This window comes from Cherax quadricarinatus, chromosome 30, assembly GCF_038502225.1.
Source record: "Cherax quadricarinatus isolate ZL_2023a chromosome 30, ASM3850222v1, whole genome shotgun sequence".
Classification (NCBI taxonomy): Eukaryota; Metazoa; Arthropoda; class Malacostraca; order Decapoda; family Parastacidae; genus Cherax; species Cherax quadricarinatus.
The window spans coordinates 17,543,302-17,560,156 of record NC_091321.1 but is presented as its reverse complement, the minus strand read 5'-3'; the positions used below and the strand labels follow the sequence as shown (position 1 = coordinate 17,560,156).

At 40.8% G+C, this 16,855-nt stretch overlaps 1 protein-coding gene across 1 annotated transcript in view; it reads right to left on the bottom strand.

Annotated features, from left to right (window-relative positions):
• The window catches only part of LOC128692680 (uncharacterized), a 65,606-nt gene extending 52,844 nt beyond the window's left edge, over positions 1-12,762 (bottom strand). Inside the window, exons 1-7 of the mRNA XM_070090116.1 lie at positions 12,684-12,762; positions 8,133-8,203; positions 7,480-7,577; positions 5,499-5,632; positions 4,800-5,021; positions 4,162-4,608; positions 3,975-4,009 (exon numbers count right to left, since the gene is read on the bottom strand). Coding sequence (XP_069946217.1) covers positions 3,975-4,009; positions 4,162-4,608; positions 4,800-5,021; positions 5,499-5,632; positions 7,480-7,577; positions 8,133-8,203; positions 12,684-12,762 — 1,086 coding nt within the window. The remainder of the gene's footprint in view (positions 1-3,974; positions 4,010-4,161; positions 4,609-4,799; positions 5,022-5,498; positions 5,633-7,479; positions 7,578-8,132; positions 8,204-12,683) is intronic.
• Between the last annotated feature and the right edge of the window lie 4,093 nt (positions 12,763-16,855).

Below are 16,855 nucleotides of genomic sequence, written 5' to 3'. Positions count from 1 at the left end.
GTAAGCCTTGGCTTACTCAACTGGAACTATGGCAGATGCAGACAATGTATAATTGACTTACAAATGCCTAATTACAATGATCTGTGTTTAGGAAAGAGATCATTGGTTTCATGACTGGCAATTCACTCTACATCATGGAAACCAAGACTGCACATTTTTGGAATATCCATTACAAATATGCATGACACATAATTATCTGTCGCATTATGTATCATTTTTCTCTAAAATAATAGGTTCAAAGTCATAAATGAATCATTCGTAAATGGGTTCTCCCTGTATTGAAACTTTTTTTTGTACCACAGCAGTAATTGTGATAGATTTGTAGGTTGAGCTGCATTACTTATTACTATGAAAGTACAGCATTGTAACTGTAATTATGGTAGAAGTAACTAGGACTCTATTCAGGGGGGTTTTTGCTGTGTGCTTTTTAATGGAAGATATGAGTGAAAATGAATAGTAAGACTTGTTATTTTGTCGTGATATCTGTAACTGTTAGTTAATAGCTGTTGGAGTGTGAGCAGGGTAATATTTTGTTAAGGGATTCAGGGAAACCAATTAGCCAGACCTGAGTCCTGGAGATGGGAAGTACAATGCCTGCATTTTAAGGGAGGAGTTTGGGATATTGGCAGTTTGGAGGGATATCTAAACTGTTGTATCTAAGCACCACTGTATCTAAGCACAGTGATTATGTATGGGTGATGGTGAAAGTGTTGAATGATAATGAAAGTTTTTTCTTTCTTTTTGGGTCACCCTGCCTTGGCGGGAAACAGCCAGTGTTAAAAAAAAAAATATGTAACCATTGTGAGAACATGCTGAATTATCAGCAGTCTCACTTTTACCGGTAATAATGAATGATCTAAAAGAATGAGGTGAATGAAAGACAAGGGTGAAGGACTGTTAACTAAAGATGGAAGTGTTTTTGCAGTAGCAAGACAAATATGTATCTGCTTCCATTAGCATAGCTGGAGTAAACATACTGCAGGTAACATTTTACAATCTTCTCAAGAATGCTGATGCTAGGACTATTAAAAATGCTATCATGCTCACATTCCATATGCAATTATTAGCATTCCCATACCAGTGCCAATCTTATTCCATAGCAGTGCTAGCCTTATTCAATACCAGTGCTAGCCTTATTCAATACCAGTGCTAATCTTAATTTTAAGATCCCACCACCAAGAGGAAGTTTTTTCAGTGATTCACCATTTTATTTGAAGTTAATATTTTTAATTCCTCATATGCATGAAAGTTTATCCAGCAAGTGAGAAAGACTTAAGTTTTCATTTTAAATTTCAAGTCTTTGCCACCTGCTATAAATTATGTTTCTTTTAGCATCATCATCAAAGGTATATCATCTTATGATTTTTATGTATATTCACTCTACTGACTTTTCTCCTTTCCAAACAATAAAAGATGTAACAGGAAAAATATTCTTTTTGTCAACAGCTAAACTAGCAACAAATAACTTCCCCAAGTAATTAAATATAAAAATACAATATTCAACTTCATTTTTTTGCAGCTACAGAATGTATAAATAAATTAGCTACTGTTTTCTGCAATACTGTATTCTCTCATCAACAATCGAGCCAGATATTCAACAAATCAGAAGTATTAGCGCTCTTAACACATCTATAGCACATCATTTCACTAAAATTCACAAATAAAAAAAGTACCAGAGAACTAGTAGATGCACAGTGATTTGTTATTCCATTTTATACCATATATATTTTTCATATGAACGAAGAAGCTGGGCAACCTGTGGTGAAAAATTTTCTGCAATGTCGGCCTTAATTAATGCTGCCTTGAACATGGATGTGAATTAGTTAAATGAGCTGTTCAATAAGGGTTAGATTAGAATTCAAATACAGCATAAGTAAATCCCTGGTGGTCACGAGAGGAGATTACGTTACAGGAAAAAAACAATGATAAAATTGTAAATATGGATACACTGAATCAATGAAGCAAAGAGAGGTAGGTTCATTGATCAGACTAAACAAAAGGGAAAATATAGAATGTTTCGTGTTACCATATAAACTACAGTACTGTACACAGCTTGTGAAGCTTTCTACAGAAGTTTTAAAAAGATGTATTTTTGTTTGTTTTCTCCACAAACTTTAAGTAAGATCAATGGAAACCATGTGAATTCTCACAAAATAGCCTTTTTCCCATGTCTGCCAGCTGGATGAAAACAACATACTGATGACACTAGTAAAGAAAAGACATACTGCAGAACAAGCTGTTACTGGGACTACATTTCACCTTTTATAGACAAAGCTCTATGGAGAGCAAAACGTTGTCCCAATGAACATTTATTGCAACATGCCTTTTCTCAACATTTTTGCAAATTGTATCTCATTACAAGTGAGAGAAGAGAATAAAAGAAAGCAGAAGAAAGAGAAAGGAGGAGGAAGAAGAGACAGGAAATAATGGGAAAGAAGAGACAAGGAGGAAGAAGGTATTCACAATAAAGTTGCCGACAAAATTGAAAATACCAGTGTACATTACATACTCTTGATACATCTACCTCTTGATATATGAATGAATGATAAACTGTATCATATTTTCACACTTAAGGAATACCCTTTATGAATACATGTCTACCAATACAGTTAATTAACCATCACCAAAAATAACAATAACATTCAATACATTAAATGTGATCAAAAAGTTGCAAGAGAGTTAATGTTTAAATACTGCATAATTACTCTGGCTGCACCAATGAAAGGAATTATTGCAATACATGCCTGGTACCTAAGGACTCAGCCACTCCTTGGGAGTTGTGAAACACAATCACAGGAATAATGATATCTACAGTGTAACAATGGTTTGAAATACTCTCAAGTTGATAAATAAGACACATACAACAGTTAGGTTAGGTTTAGTTTGAACTGTTTCACTGTCAAATACACAAGTGGCAAATATGGAGACAGCAAAAGCAGTGGTGAGGTAAAGATATGATCAGTCTCTCAACCTTGAAAGAGAAGCTTGAAGAGGTCAGTCCCTCAGCCTGGAGATGTGTTCAGTTTCACAGACTAAAACACTGCTCATCTTTACCTCTCAACTGCTTCTATCTCCATATTTACCACCTCAGTATTTGAATGCTGAAGCCTGCTGTGAAGCAATAACATGCAGTTGATACCACATTATGCAGTTTAACCACTTTTAAAGAATATTAAATTCTAATTGCATTTTTGATCTATCAGTAACATTTATTAAAAATGTGAATGAGAAATCAGATTTTTTTTTAATTTAATTCCCTTTCAAAATGGTTAAACGGCATAGGAAATCACACATCTTCACAGTGGTGCCATACACCAGTCATCATTGCATCTCACACCTTGAGCATGCTTCACTTTCTTGGATTGCCTGCCTTAATTTCATCTACAATTTCTTGAGAGAATAGAGAACACAGCAAGACAACTCCTCACTCGTTTGGACTTAACCTAGACATTTATCATTTCAGGAGAGCCTTTGACACTGTGTGGCCTTATTGTTATGTACAAGGCCAATGCTGTCAAGCTACCACACTTGGCTCCACTTTGTGAACCGTGAGAAGAGTGCTTCTACACAAGATGAGCAGCAAACAACATGTACACTCTCAAGAACATCACTTTATCTGAGATCATTTATTCCTAGGAAGACTCATTTGAGGGACTAAGTCTTTAGAAAACTGTGCATGCCTTCAAATAATGCATATCACTTTTACACCTCTCAATGCAAATACAAAATATCTATTTCTGAACTCATTGACCACATTATGTAAGCATTCCATGTTAATAAACCACATAAAGGTTTATCCCCAGGTTAAACACCCAAACATTCATAAGCATTCCTTATATAACAAGAAGTCCTGTTTAGAAGTAAAAAAAAATAACTCCATAATCTGTAATATCTAACTAAAATATAAACCCTTAATTTAAATCAATATTCAGGATATGAACATACAAAAAAAATATTCAAATAATCTACAATACTCTCAGATAGGAGTCCTTCAACTCATTTGCTAATACTGTTTAAAAAAATTAAACTGTATTATAGGAGCCACAATAATTCCCAGAAAATTATACATCTTAGCACACTAACTGTAGAGCTGGGAATTTCTTTTTAAAATACTTTGCCTATATCAGCTAAGACTCAGAACTGTAAAGATATTTTTGTTACCTGCAAGACTTAATTTAGGAGTAGGTTCTGTGGGTTGTGGCTCAGGTTCAGCAGTGGGATCAGCCTCAGACTTAGCACCAGCTGGTAGATCTGCCTCAGGCTCTGGCTCTGCTGCAGCTCCATCAGGCTTTACCTTATCTTTGGATTTGGCTGTAGCATCAGGTTCGGCTTCAGGTTCACTTTCTGGCTCAGGTTCAGCTTGGGCACCTGCACCAGCAGTAGCACCAGGACTAACTGTTCCAGATATATAGGGGAACTGCTTACATTTTGTGGTCAGTTCTTGAGGCCTCCAGCCCAGAGAAACATATGAGGACCCATTGTTGACCAGCACCACCTCTATCTCTCCCTCAATTTGTAAAATTCTCCAGTATAGGGTCATCTTCTCACTCAAATCCTTCTTGTAGTATACTTTCAAATTTATGGTATCCCGATTTGTTACCAAGGATGCTGTAAATAAAAAATATATAGGTTTTAACTTTGGTAAAATAAGTATAGTGTACATGACTGTATGTGATCCCTTCATATTCTGTACATTAGAATTTTTTTTTTTTCATAAAATCATAAACTAAGAGATTTTCACATGCAGTACCTTATATAAGAATGACAGTTTTTTACACTATTTAATTCTTTAAACCTACTTTTAGTACACTTAGGGCCAAACCGCCCTTGTCGGCAATAGCATATTTTCTTCGGGTATGTAGTGGCATCCAAATCCACACATCGTCCAAATAGTCCACAGTCGTCATCATTATCACACTCATTTTCATACTGGCATCGATCACCAAAGAAGCGTTTGTTGCACCGGCACCGAGCAACCATATACCTGCCATTGCCACTGCAAGTTTCTCGGTAGCTGTTTCCTGCAGAATAAAAATATACCATAACGAACTTTGCCTGTTAGGTTTCTAAGAGGAGCAAGTACATACTTCAGGTAAGTAGTATTACTATGACTGACTTTGAACTGTAAGAATATAAATAAAAAAATTTCACACAGGCACTGTAAAATGTGAATACCATACATGGGCAACTTTATAATACAATTTCCTATCAGGAACAGTAGTACATTATTTTATATTACAATTAAGACAGATTAAAACCTGCAACAGTTTATAGCCACAATAATTAATTTCTTATCTGTATTAACAGTAACCTTAACTTTAAAACAATCTCTGTGAATCAGTAAATTATATTGTGAAGTTTCATGAGAATATTGAACAGTACTGGATAAAGAATCTGTCTTTCTATTTTTACTACAGAAAAACAGCACCAAAGGAAAAAATTACTATAGTACTCTGAGAAAGTTTCATATTCATATAGTTTATTTGGACATGACTTACTTTGGACGATATCAACATCAGCACAGGACCAGAACTGGTACTTGCCACCCCATTCTGTGGCCTGACGCAGGAGCCTGATGGTGCACCCTATACATTCCAAATCAGTGGGCAGGGTGATCCTGAATGACTGTGCACTGTAACAGTGAAAATATTTAGATAAGTATTAATAATATGTTTATTTGCTACAAGTACATGTACAAGGTATACAGGCCTAGCTGACATCAATGACATACTACTATATAGAAAGCTGCTTGTTATGCTGAGCATTTCGGGCAAATTAGGTCAGTTTTGTCCCAGGATGCAACCCACACCAGTCAACTAACACCCAGGTACCCATTTTAAACTGATGGGTGGACAGGGACAGGGACAGGGACAGGGACAGGGACAACAGGTGTCTTATGGAAACATGGAAGCCACTCGGGTTTGACCCAAGGAAGGGGAAGCAAGCTCCACTTCCTTAGCTGGCATGATGGCACCTCCCTCCAGGGGCCAGGGGTAGTCAGATATCAAGGAGTTGGTTGACTATCGTGAGTCACATACTAAGGACTCCAATGAACATAAGCAAAACTGCCTGGTTATCATAAGTTAATAACATTCTGGAGTTAATAATTGAAAGACAGTCATCACTGACTCCTTCACAACATTATATACCATACCACCAATGTGAGGCCAATAGTGAAGTATGCAGGGAACAACCACTCCTGAAACACACAAGACTCCAGAGAGAGCATTTATGTAGCATCATCAGAGAAGATAAACTCAATGGAAATAAGTCACTTTGTCTGCCTTTTTTTGAATTATCCTAGGTAATTTACATGTATGTTACTTGGTATGATAACTGTACTTGTGTGAACCTGTACTTAGGTAAACTTACCTACTTTCTGGTAATGTGGAAAATACTGTATATATTTTCCAGAAAATACGGTAATTTATAGGTAAATAGATGGCCTATATTGTATTCAATAAAAATTTATGTCATAGAAAATGGGAATTTTCTGCACCTGGGCAGGAGGAGTCGCCATTTTGTTTGAATTGAATAACACGCTGTGAATAATGGGAAGAATTTTTTGTGCTCTAGAGGTTAAAATTGGGCTGACACCTCTCAAATAGGAGGCAAAATTGTTGGCTGTGCATTCTTGCATAATTTGAGAATCAGGCGACAGGACAGGACAACTCCAGGAACCTCAGATAAGCTGTCTAAATTATGTTTAATTTCTGGCCAGTAAATTCTTCATAAATGTAGGCAAAAGGGGGGGTCCTGTACATGACACATTAATCTCCAGTCAAATTGGTAAGTGTTATGATTAAGATATATTCTCCTTCTGTTGTGTAAATATGTATATATGTGTATCTATAATCATTTATTATTTTTAATATACAGTCCACAAATTTATATGTTTACCAGCATTCCTGGTGATACAAATCATTTATAATTAATAGGTCCAGAGCAACTTGTGGATATGACAGTGGTAGGTATCGAAGGGGGACATTTTTTGCGACCTAGGTGTCCCAAATTCCTACTTGTCTAACTGATAAATAATAATTATCTGTGTTCATTTACTGTTATGTATATAATGATACATTCAGCTAAATGCAATTTTCCACAGGTAATATGTACATGGAAGATACTGGATAGCCTAATACCAAACATGCATACTACCACAAAACTGCTGGAATGAGATGTATGAGAAGTTAAAGCAGACCCAGTGAAAAGCATGGGAAGTCACGGGAACAATAAGAGAACACTGTCAACATCCGTGGGTCACTAACTACCAGTCGATATCAGAAAAGCCTCCATGGTGCACCAGATCAACCATGGTGTGATGGATATGTGGGCTAGCAGGCTGCCAATAGCAACAGCCTAGTAGACCAGGCAATTAATAGGGAGGCCTATCTTCTGGCCGTGCAGGAAAACTTTCGAAGCAGTTCACAGGTTAAAATAACTTGGAGGGCAGAGTTAACATCCTGAGTAAATACTTACGTGGCATCGTCAGAAAGGAACTTAGAATCAGCAGTGACAGGAGTGAGGTCAGTCAGGGGTCGTTCTTGGGCATCCAACAACTCCAGTCGAAACCCACCCTGTAGGACGGTTAATTAAATGGATAAGTTTTATTATGTACGCCATAATCATTCGGGGATCAGTGATCAACCTATACCCATCCTGTGGGTGACACTCACCCCACATTCATACAGTGGGTGGTATTCACCCCATATCTATCTATCAATCTATTTATCTCTCTCTCTCTCTCTCTCTCTCTCTCTCTCTCTCTCTCTCTCTCTCTCTCTCTCTCTCTCTCTCTCTCTCTCTCTCTCTCTCTCTCTCTCTCTCTCTCTCAGCTACAGTACTTCTGTAACTGTAAGGAAAAAAACGTGATAAGTAGAATTTGGAAGTCTATGTCTACAACTATTACTGCTAATACTACCACTATTACTATGTCTACAACTATTACACCTGCTACCACTACTACTAAAACTACTACTTATACTACCACTACTGCTACTACTACTACTACTAGACCCAGGGTGGCCCATGATTAGCCGGAACAGAACATTAATGATCATAATAATAATAATAATAATAATAATAATAATAATAATAATAATAATTAGTAGTGGTAGTAGTAAAGAACTCACCCTGTGAGGGTAGGCTAAGTGCCAAGTAACGTTGAATGATGATCCTTGTAGCAGTGATGTTCTGATGTTTCCTGAAAAAAAAACAAGCAAACAAATGAATTACAATTATGTACATTATTTGTAAGTTAAGAAACGACAATAAATGAAGAATAATATCATAATAGGAACAATTCACAACCCACAATACCGTGGCTGGAACAATTCACAACCCACAGTACCGTGGCTGGAACAACTCACATCTAACCCACAATACCGTGGCTGGAACAACTCACATCTAACCCACAATGCCGTGGCTGGAACAATTCACAACCCACAGTACCGTGGCTGGAATAACTAGCAACTAAACCACACTCTGGTGAGAGAACGTTAGCAGTTATTTCGGCTTCTACTGGACCATTATCAGGATAACATTTTACTGGAGGATTAAGGTCAACTGGATACGTGGAGTAAGAAATGGATAGCAGGGGTGCCACTAGCCCGATAAGAGACAACACAATAAGTGTCAGGGGCCCAGGACTGTTCAACTGCCTCCCAGCATACATCAGGGGGATTACCAATAGACTCCTGGCTGTCTTGAAGCAGGTGCTGGACAGGCACCTAAAGTCAGTACCTGACCAGCCGGGTTGTGGTTCGTACGTTGGATTACGTGCGACCAGCAGTAACAGCCTGGTTGATCAGACCCTGATGCACCATGAGGCCTGGTCAAAGACCGGGCCGCGGGGGCGTTGACCCCCGGAACTCTCTCCAGGTACACTCCAGGTATAGCGAAATTAATAACTGATAACGTGTCACATAATGGAAACACTGAAAGCTTAAAACACACACACACACACACACACACACACACACACACACACACACACACACACACACACACACACACACACACAGGGGACCGACCCCACAGGGGTCGGTCCTAGGACCAGTGCTATTTTTGGTATATGTGAACGACATGATGGAAGGGTTAGACTCAGAAGTGTCCCTGTTTGCAGATGATGTGAAGTTAATGAGGAGAATTAAATCTGATGAGGACCAGGCAGGACTTCAAAGAGACCTGGACAGACTGGACACCTGGTCCAGCAAATGGCTTCTCGAATTTAATCCTGCCAAATGCAAAGTCATGAAGATAGGGGAAGGGCACAGAAGACCACAGACAGAGTATAGGCTAGGTGGCCAAAGACTGCAAACCTCACTCAAGGAGAAAGATCTTGGGGTGAGTATAACACCGAGCATGTCCCCGGAAGCACACATCAATCAGATAACTGTTGCAGCATATGGGCGCCTGGCAAACCTGAGAAAAGCATTCCGATACCTTAGTAAGGAATCATTCAAGACACTGTACACCGTGTATGTCAGGCCCATACTGGAGTATGCAGCACCTGTTTGGAACCCGCACTTGATAAAGCACGTCAAGAAACTAGAGAAAGTACAAAGGTTTGCGACAAGGTTAGTTCCAGAGCTAAGGGGAATGTCCTATGAAGAAAGATTAAGGGAAATCGGCCTGACGACACTGGAGGACAGGAGGGTCAAGGGAGACATGATAACGACATATAAAATACTGCGTGGAATAGACAAGGTGGACAAAGACAGGATGTTCCAGGGAGGGGACACAGAAACAAGAGGCCACAATTGGAAGTTGAAGACACAAATGAGTCAGAGAGATAGTAGGAAGTATTTCTTCAGTCATAGAGTTGTAAGGCAGTGGAATAGCCTAGAAAATGACGTAGTGGAGGCAGGAACCATACACAGTTTTAAGACGAGGTTTGATAAAGCTCATGGAGCGGGGAGAGAGAGGGCCCAGTAGCAACCGGTGAAGAGGCGGGGCCAGGAGCTAAGACTCGACCCCTGCAACCACAAATAGGTGAGTACAAATAGGTGAGTACACACACACACATATATATATATGCGCGACCCTAACAGCTTCTGAAGTGTTGCGTGTGGGAGCACGTACATACACATGTGTACACTTATGTAAGCATGAGGCGCGTGTACACGTACAGGTGTGCGTTCAATAAGAGCAAAGTCTGAAGAGGCCATAAAATATGTAAAAGTGGATGTTGAGAGTGTTATGGAGGGTCAGGTTAAGTTAATCCAGGTAGGTGGTGGCACGGAGGTGAAGTAGCACGATAATAGTTGTAGCAGTAATGACAGTAGAAGTAGTTGTAGAAGTACTAGTGGTAATTGTAGTAGTAGTAATTGTAGATGTACGAGTAGTAGTAGTACAAGTACTTGTAGTAGTTGTAGAAGTATTAGTAGTTGTAGCAGCAGCAGCATAAAACATCAACAGCAGCAGAGACAGAAGCAACAGTAGCAAAAACTTCAACAGTAGCAAGCAGCAGCTGCACCAATAACAGCTACAGCACCACAACAACAGTTAACAGCAGAAGTAGCAACCAGACGAGCCTGGTAAGGTATACCAGCAGCAGCAACAACAGTATTGGTGGCATCGTGGTGCAACATCATGCTGTAATGTTCTACTAGATTACTCTAAATCTGTGTCATGCAGTTACAACTCTCAACTAACCACAACCATCACTCACACCTGCCATAAACGCATCAACAAACTCACTCTACACCACACATCTTGCACAATTTCAATTAACCTTCACTAAAAACTTACACTGGCTAGGAATTCGACTCTTGCTTAAGAAACCAACTCTCATTTGGCTTTCGCAAACACTACTCTGAAATAACCAGATTAATTATAACACTATTACTGGCGACCATCCAGGAATTGGCGATTAGTGGCTCCTAATGGCAATTTTAGCCGGATAAGATTTACATTTTATGTTAGGACCTTACGGTACTGGAAGGAAATCAGAGGCTGCCGCAGCCTCATGCCTCCTGCCCCTTCCCCCATCACCACTGGTGGAATGTCTGTCGATATTCTCATAACTCTGGAGATAAATGGTATAAAATACCGACACGATGGGAAAATACAAATGTAGTACAATGCGATGCTTTATTGACTACGTTCAGTTATAATTATAATAATTATTGACTCTGTGGGCGAAACTCAGTCAATAAATATCCGCATTATACTCTATTTGTGTTTATTTTCCCGTCCTCACCACTTTACTGAAGTCTCCCAACTGGGGCTGATGTATTTTACTCCCCTTTTTGGAAAACCCATCCTGAATGACAGGAAACCCATCCAGTGAGATGGAGTTAGTTTAATATCTTTCCTATGCCGCCCACACCCACGGTATGGGCAGCAATCACAGGATTACTTTTTTATATAGGCACAGAGTACGCCATTTTCAACTTGTCCTCGTATAGAAATACCAATGAAATTCCTGAACAGTTGTTTGTACATGGTTTTAAAACCAAAAGTAACGTGGAATAAAAAGTGACAATACCATAGCTGGAACAAGTCACTACAACCTGGCTGGCCTTCTCTTCTCTTCTCGCCTTAGTTGTGACTTGACAATGGTCCAGGATGGACCAAAACGTCGTCATATCCTGTCTGGTTTTATTGTTTTTGTACATAATGGTATATAATACCGACAAGATGAAGAATTACACACATGTGCAACATCTGGGTAACTTTATTTGTAGACGTTTCTCCATCCAGTGGCTTTATCAATTAAATTCAAAGACATAATGGGAAGACAGTAGAACTATATACAAAAGACGAGGTAATCAGTCCCTCAACCTTAATTAACGTTGGTGAAGAGCACCATAGTCGTGAAGACTCGGAAGCACAGGCATGGAGACTGGCGCTTATATACCGACGTCAGGCGAGGGATGTGCACCAGACGAAGGCATTGTCATATGCTGCATATGTGTCTAATTCTTCACATTGTTTTTCATTATCCAATAGTAACTTCTCTGGAAATTTCAGTGAGTTTCATTTTAACTGGCCCGCTTCAGGTTCAACTCTTCTTGGCTTAAAATGTTCACTAGGTGAGTGTGTGTGTATGACGGGTGAGTGTGTGTGCATGATGGGTGAGTGTGTAAGTCGGTCAGATTGTGGTCGCATGTATCTGGTCCCATTTTAACTGTTTCTGCTATTATCACCACACAGAAGACTGGTCCAGTCACTGGTACACACACACACACACACACACACACACACACACACACACACACACACACACACACACACACATACACGTACACACACACGTACACACACGTATACACACACACACACACACACACACACACACACACACACACACACACACACACACACACACACACACACACACAAACACACACAAACACACACAAACACAAACACACACACACACACACACACACACACACACACACACACACACACACACACACACACACACACTGGCGGGGCCAGGAGCTAAGACTCGACCCCTGCAACCACAAATAGGTGAGTACACAATGTTATTGTGAGAGTGCTCTTATTGATATGTATATTTAAATTGTATTTCAACTTGTGTATGTAATTCGTATGCTCAGCCTGTGTATGTAACATAAACACAAGAAACAGACTGCTGCCCTGGTCAACCAGGCTGTTGATGCCAGCCGTAAGCAGACCACTGAAACGAATATTTTATACTGATGACTAACCCAGAGGGGAGACTAGGATAATCAAAGAAAGCCACAGTGTCTGGCTTACTTCCTGCGCAACACTTGCTACGATGGCCATGTGCCTAGAAGATATTGGTAACACTAGTCAGACTAGCTACGCGGCGTAGGCCTGAGTTTGAGAGAAAGCAGAGGTTTTATGGTGGTGGTGGTATGTGTTGATGACCCAGTGATGGTGAGGGTGACCGCATTCCCTGCTCAGCACACTAGCACACCCACACATATCCACACACCCATCCACACACCACACACACGCCTACCCATCCGTACACACACACACACACACACGCCCACACACCTTTCCACACACCCAATGCATCACTCCTACATTCCACCCGCACCCACCTGTCCACCATCTCTCTTGTAATAAAGTTGGTAGAATTACCGACAATATGTAAAGTAAAAGGACACAAGTGCAACTAATGTGACATTTATTGTGGAGAGCGAAACGTTGCCACAATAAATGTCACATTAGTTGCACTTGTGTCCTTTTACTTTACATACCATCTCTCTTGTTCGCCCACCCACCATTATATTAGAATTTTAGCACAGAGGTTGTCTCCCACTGAGGTAGTGACTATAAAAAGAGGAAATACCTTCATCATTCATTCAATCACTGACTTGCCAGAAGTGTGCTGACATCACAGTTCAGATGAATCTCTGAACTGTAACATCCCCCACCTTCAGAGTGCAGGCACTGTACTTCCCACCTTCAGAGTGCAGGCACTGTACTTCCCACCTTCAGAGTGCAGGCACTGTACTTCCCACCTTCAGAGTGCAGGCACTGTACTTCCCACCTTCAGAGTGCAGGCACTGTACTTCCCACCTTCAGAGTGCAGGCACTGTACTTCCCACCTTCAGAGTGCAGGCACTGTACTTCCCACCTTCAGAGTGCAGGCACTGTACTTCCCACCTTCAGAGTGCAGGCACTGTACTTCCCACCTTCAGAGTGCAGGCACTGTACTTCCCACCTTCAGAGTGCAGGCACTGTACTTCCCACCTTCAGAGTGCAGGCACTGTACTTCCCACCTTCAGAGTGCAGGCACTGTACTTCCCACCTTCAGAGTGCAGGCACTGTACTTCCCACTTTCAGAGTACAGGCACTGTACGTCCTACCTCCAGGACTCAAGTCCGGCTATTATTATTATTATTATTATTATTATTATTATTATTATTATTATTATTATTATTATCATTATTATCATTATTATTATCATTCACCTACATTCTCCACTAGATCCCTACACGTCCCCTTCCTCTAAGGAAAGGTCACCAGCACCACCTATATCCACCTGACCTTACTGGTCCTCACCTATTTGAACTCATTTATGGTTGCAGGGGTCGAGTCCCTGCTCCTGGTCCCCGCCTCTCTGTTGGCCGCTACTGGGTCCACTTCTAGCTGCGTGAGCCCTATCATACCTGTTCTTAAAGCTACGTGTGTGAGGGAGGGAGGGTCATATCTCCTGCCCCTCCCCCATCACCTACCCCCCACCCCCATTCTGGAACATGCGAGGGGTCTTCACTTTGTCTTATCTCTCTACTCATCGTGTTTCGTGTTAGTTAATTACATTATCATCTAATTTATGGCATCTTATCCAATACCAGTGTTGCTGCCTGCCTTGTCTCTCTACTCATCAGAACGGTAACAAAAGTCTTGCTACTGCGGATGACACACTCGAGAAAATCTTTTCAACACTGTTCCAGAATATGGAGTAAAACTCTTCTCCAGGCTGAGGGAATGACCGCCTGAAAACTACGTCAAGAGTGATGGACTGATTACATCGTCTCAACATCTTTACAGCTTCTGCCAACTCTTCTGTACTCGATTGAAGAAGCCTACTGTGTAGGCGAAACGTTTCGGAGTAAAGATACCTGTTGTACATGTGTCTTACTTATCAACCTCAATTTCCTTCTGATCTTCACTATTCTTCTTTGTATAGGACTGATAAAGCCACTGTGTGGCGAAACGTTTCCACAATAAACATAGCCAAGTGTTGCACATGTGTAATATATCAGACTCATACCATAAGTAAACATGAAGATGCAAGGTACACAGAAAGACGCTCCCTCTGCCGGCGAAGACGAAGAATCACAAAACTTCTCAAATTTCCCAGATTTTGTCAAGAGCAAAAAAGAAATATTCTGAGAGGTGAAACTCACAAAGATAGAAGAATGAGACACTTATGAGGTGCCTGAGTTTCCCCTGTCTCCTAATATAATATTTGTTTTTTTCCCTATAATCTACCTTGTCCATAATTACTATCGCATTAGTTTTGTCTGCTTTCGTAAGATGAAGTCCAGGATCTTTCCTTAATTCATGGTTTAACAAATTTTTGAGGACAATTATGTTGCAGAGGTCTGAGCTCAGCTCAGGAAAGATCCTGGACTTCACCTTACGAAAGCAGACAAAACTAATGCGATAGTAATTATGGACAAGGTAGATTATAGGGGTAAAAATAACATTATTAGAAGACAGGGGAACTGACGTGCCCCTCAATGCGCTGTATAATCCTACGGGTTTAGCGCTTCGAACTTGATTATAATCTACAATCTAAGCCCCTTAATGCACTTGGGTATCTTTATTGGGGAAACGTTTCGCCCCACAGTGACTTCATCAGTCCTATGCAAAGAAGAATGGTGTGGTGTGTGTGTGTGTATGTGTGTGTGTGTGTGTGTGTGTGTGTGTGTGTGTGTGTGTGTGTGTGTGTGTGTGTGTTAAATAATTTTCTAAACCATTTATCACACACGCACACACGCACACACACAAAAGTGAATGGATCTCACAGAGTCCAAGAGAGACGGAGGGCTGCAAAAAGTCATTTATGTAGCTGTAGGAATCCCAAATACTTTTTCTCGTAAGGAAAATCCTGAGTGAAAAATCGCATTAGGAAAATCGAGAGGAAAATCCAAAGAAAAAAAAACACATTTCCTATCAAGAAGATGACACACCGACAACAGCAGAGAAATGAACGAAACACTGAAGTCCAAATGGGCGTGTGTTCAGCAAGTCGTGATTCACACCGAATACTGACAACCCAAATTATTTTTTTTCAACCCTGAGTAAAACCCAAAGCTCTGGTAACGTCTCGGGAATTTCTGATATAAGCGACTCTTACCAAAAACAGGAACTTCCCTCCCTCCTCCTTTATCAAGAAGCGGTGTATACATGTAACCTGTCAGTATTCCAGTACAGTGTTTGACATTACTGATCCAGTGACTTATACCACCACAACTACTACTACCACCACCACTACCATGATACTTTGTTTACAAACATTCGCGGAAGTGCGAAATCTGAGTCTGTATCCGGTAAACATCTTCGTGAGGGTCACTCCAAACACATTGTACATAACTGAAGGTCACACTAACTCATACTTATTGTACATTCTTCAAGGTCACACCGACACTCTCCAAGGTTACACTGGACAGTAAGTCACCACTGCTGAGTAAGGTTCTCCTGTCATTCTGCATTTTCTACAAATTTCTTTACGTAACTCTGGTAGTTTAGTGATTTAGGAGTCAAATTATAACACTGCTTTCTTAACTGCCTCTAAACTGTAGCAACTGCTGTACTGGCTCTGGCTCCTTAAAAAATATATAAACTGATGGCCAGATGTGTCTGTGTTGCTCCACCTCAGAGGTAGACAGCTGGATGTGTTGATGTCCCTCTACATCTGCAGACCCACTACTGCAGATCAAACCAGAGGATCTTGCAACAGGCTCCAGCAATGACGCTTTGCAACGTCCAGCTGTAAGCAGCAACACTCTCAGAATGCTAAGTTCTTATAGCCAGAGATAACAGGTGTAAGACACCAGAGGCCAGACTTAAGTAAATAAGTTTATTTAGGTTACCTGGAGGTTACCTGGAGGTTATTCCGGGGATCAACGCCCCCGCGGCCCGGTCCACGACCAGGCCTCCCGATGGATCATGGCCTGATCAACTAGGCTGTTACTGCTGGCCGCACGCAGTCCGACGTACGAGCCACAGCCCGGCTGATCCGGCACCGACTTTAGGTATCTGTCCAGCTCTCTCTTGAAGGCAGCCAGGGGTTTATTGGCAATTCCCCTAATGCTTGATGGGAGGCTGTTGAACAGTTTTGGGCCCCGGACACTTATGGTGTTTTCTCTTAGTGTACCAATGGCGCCCCTACTTT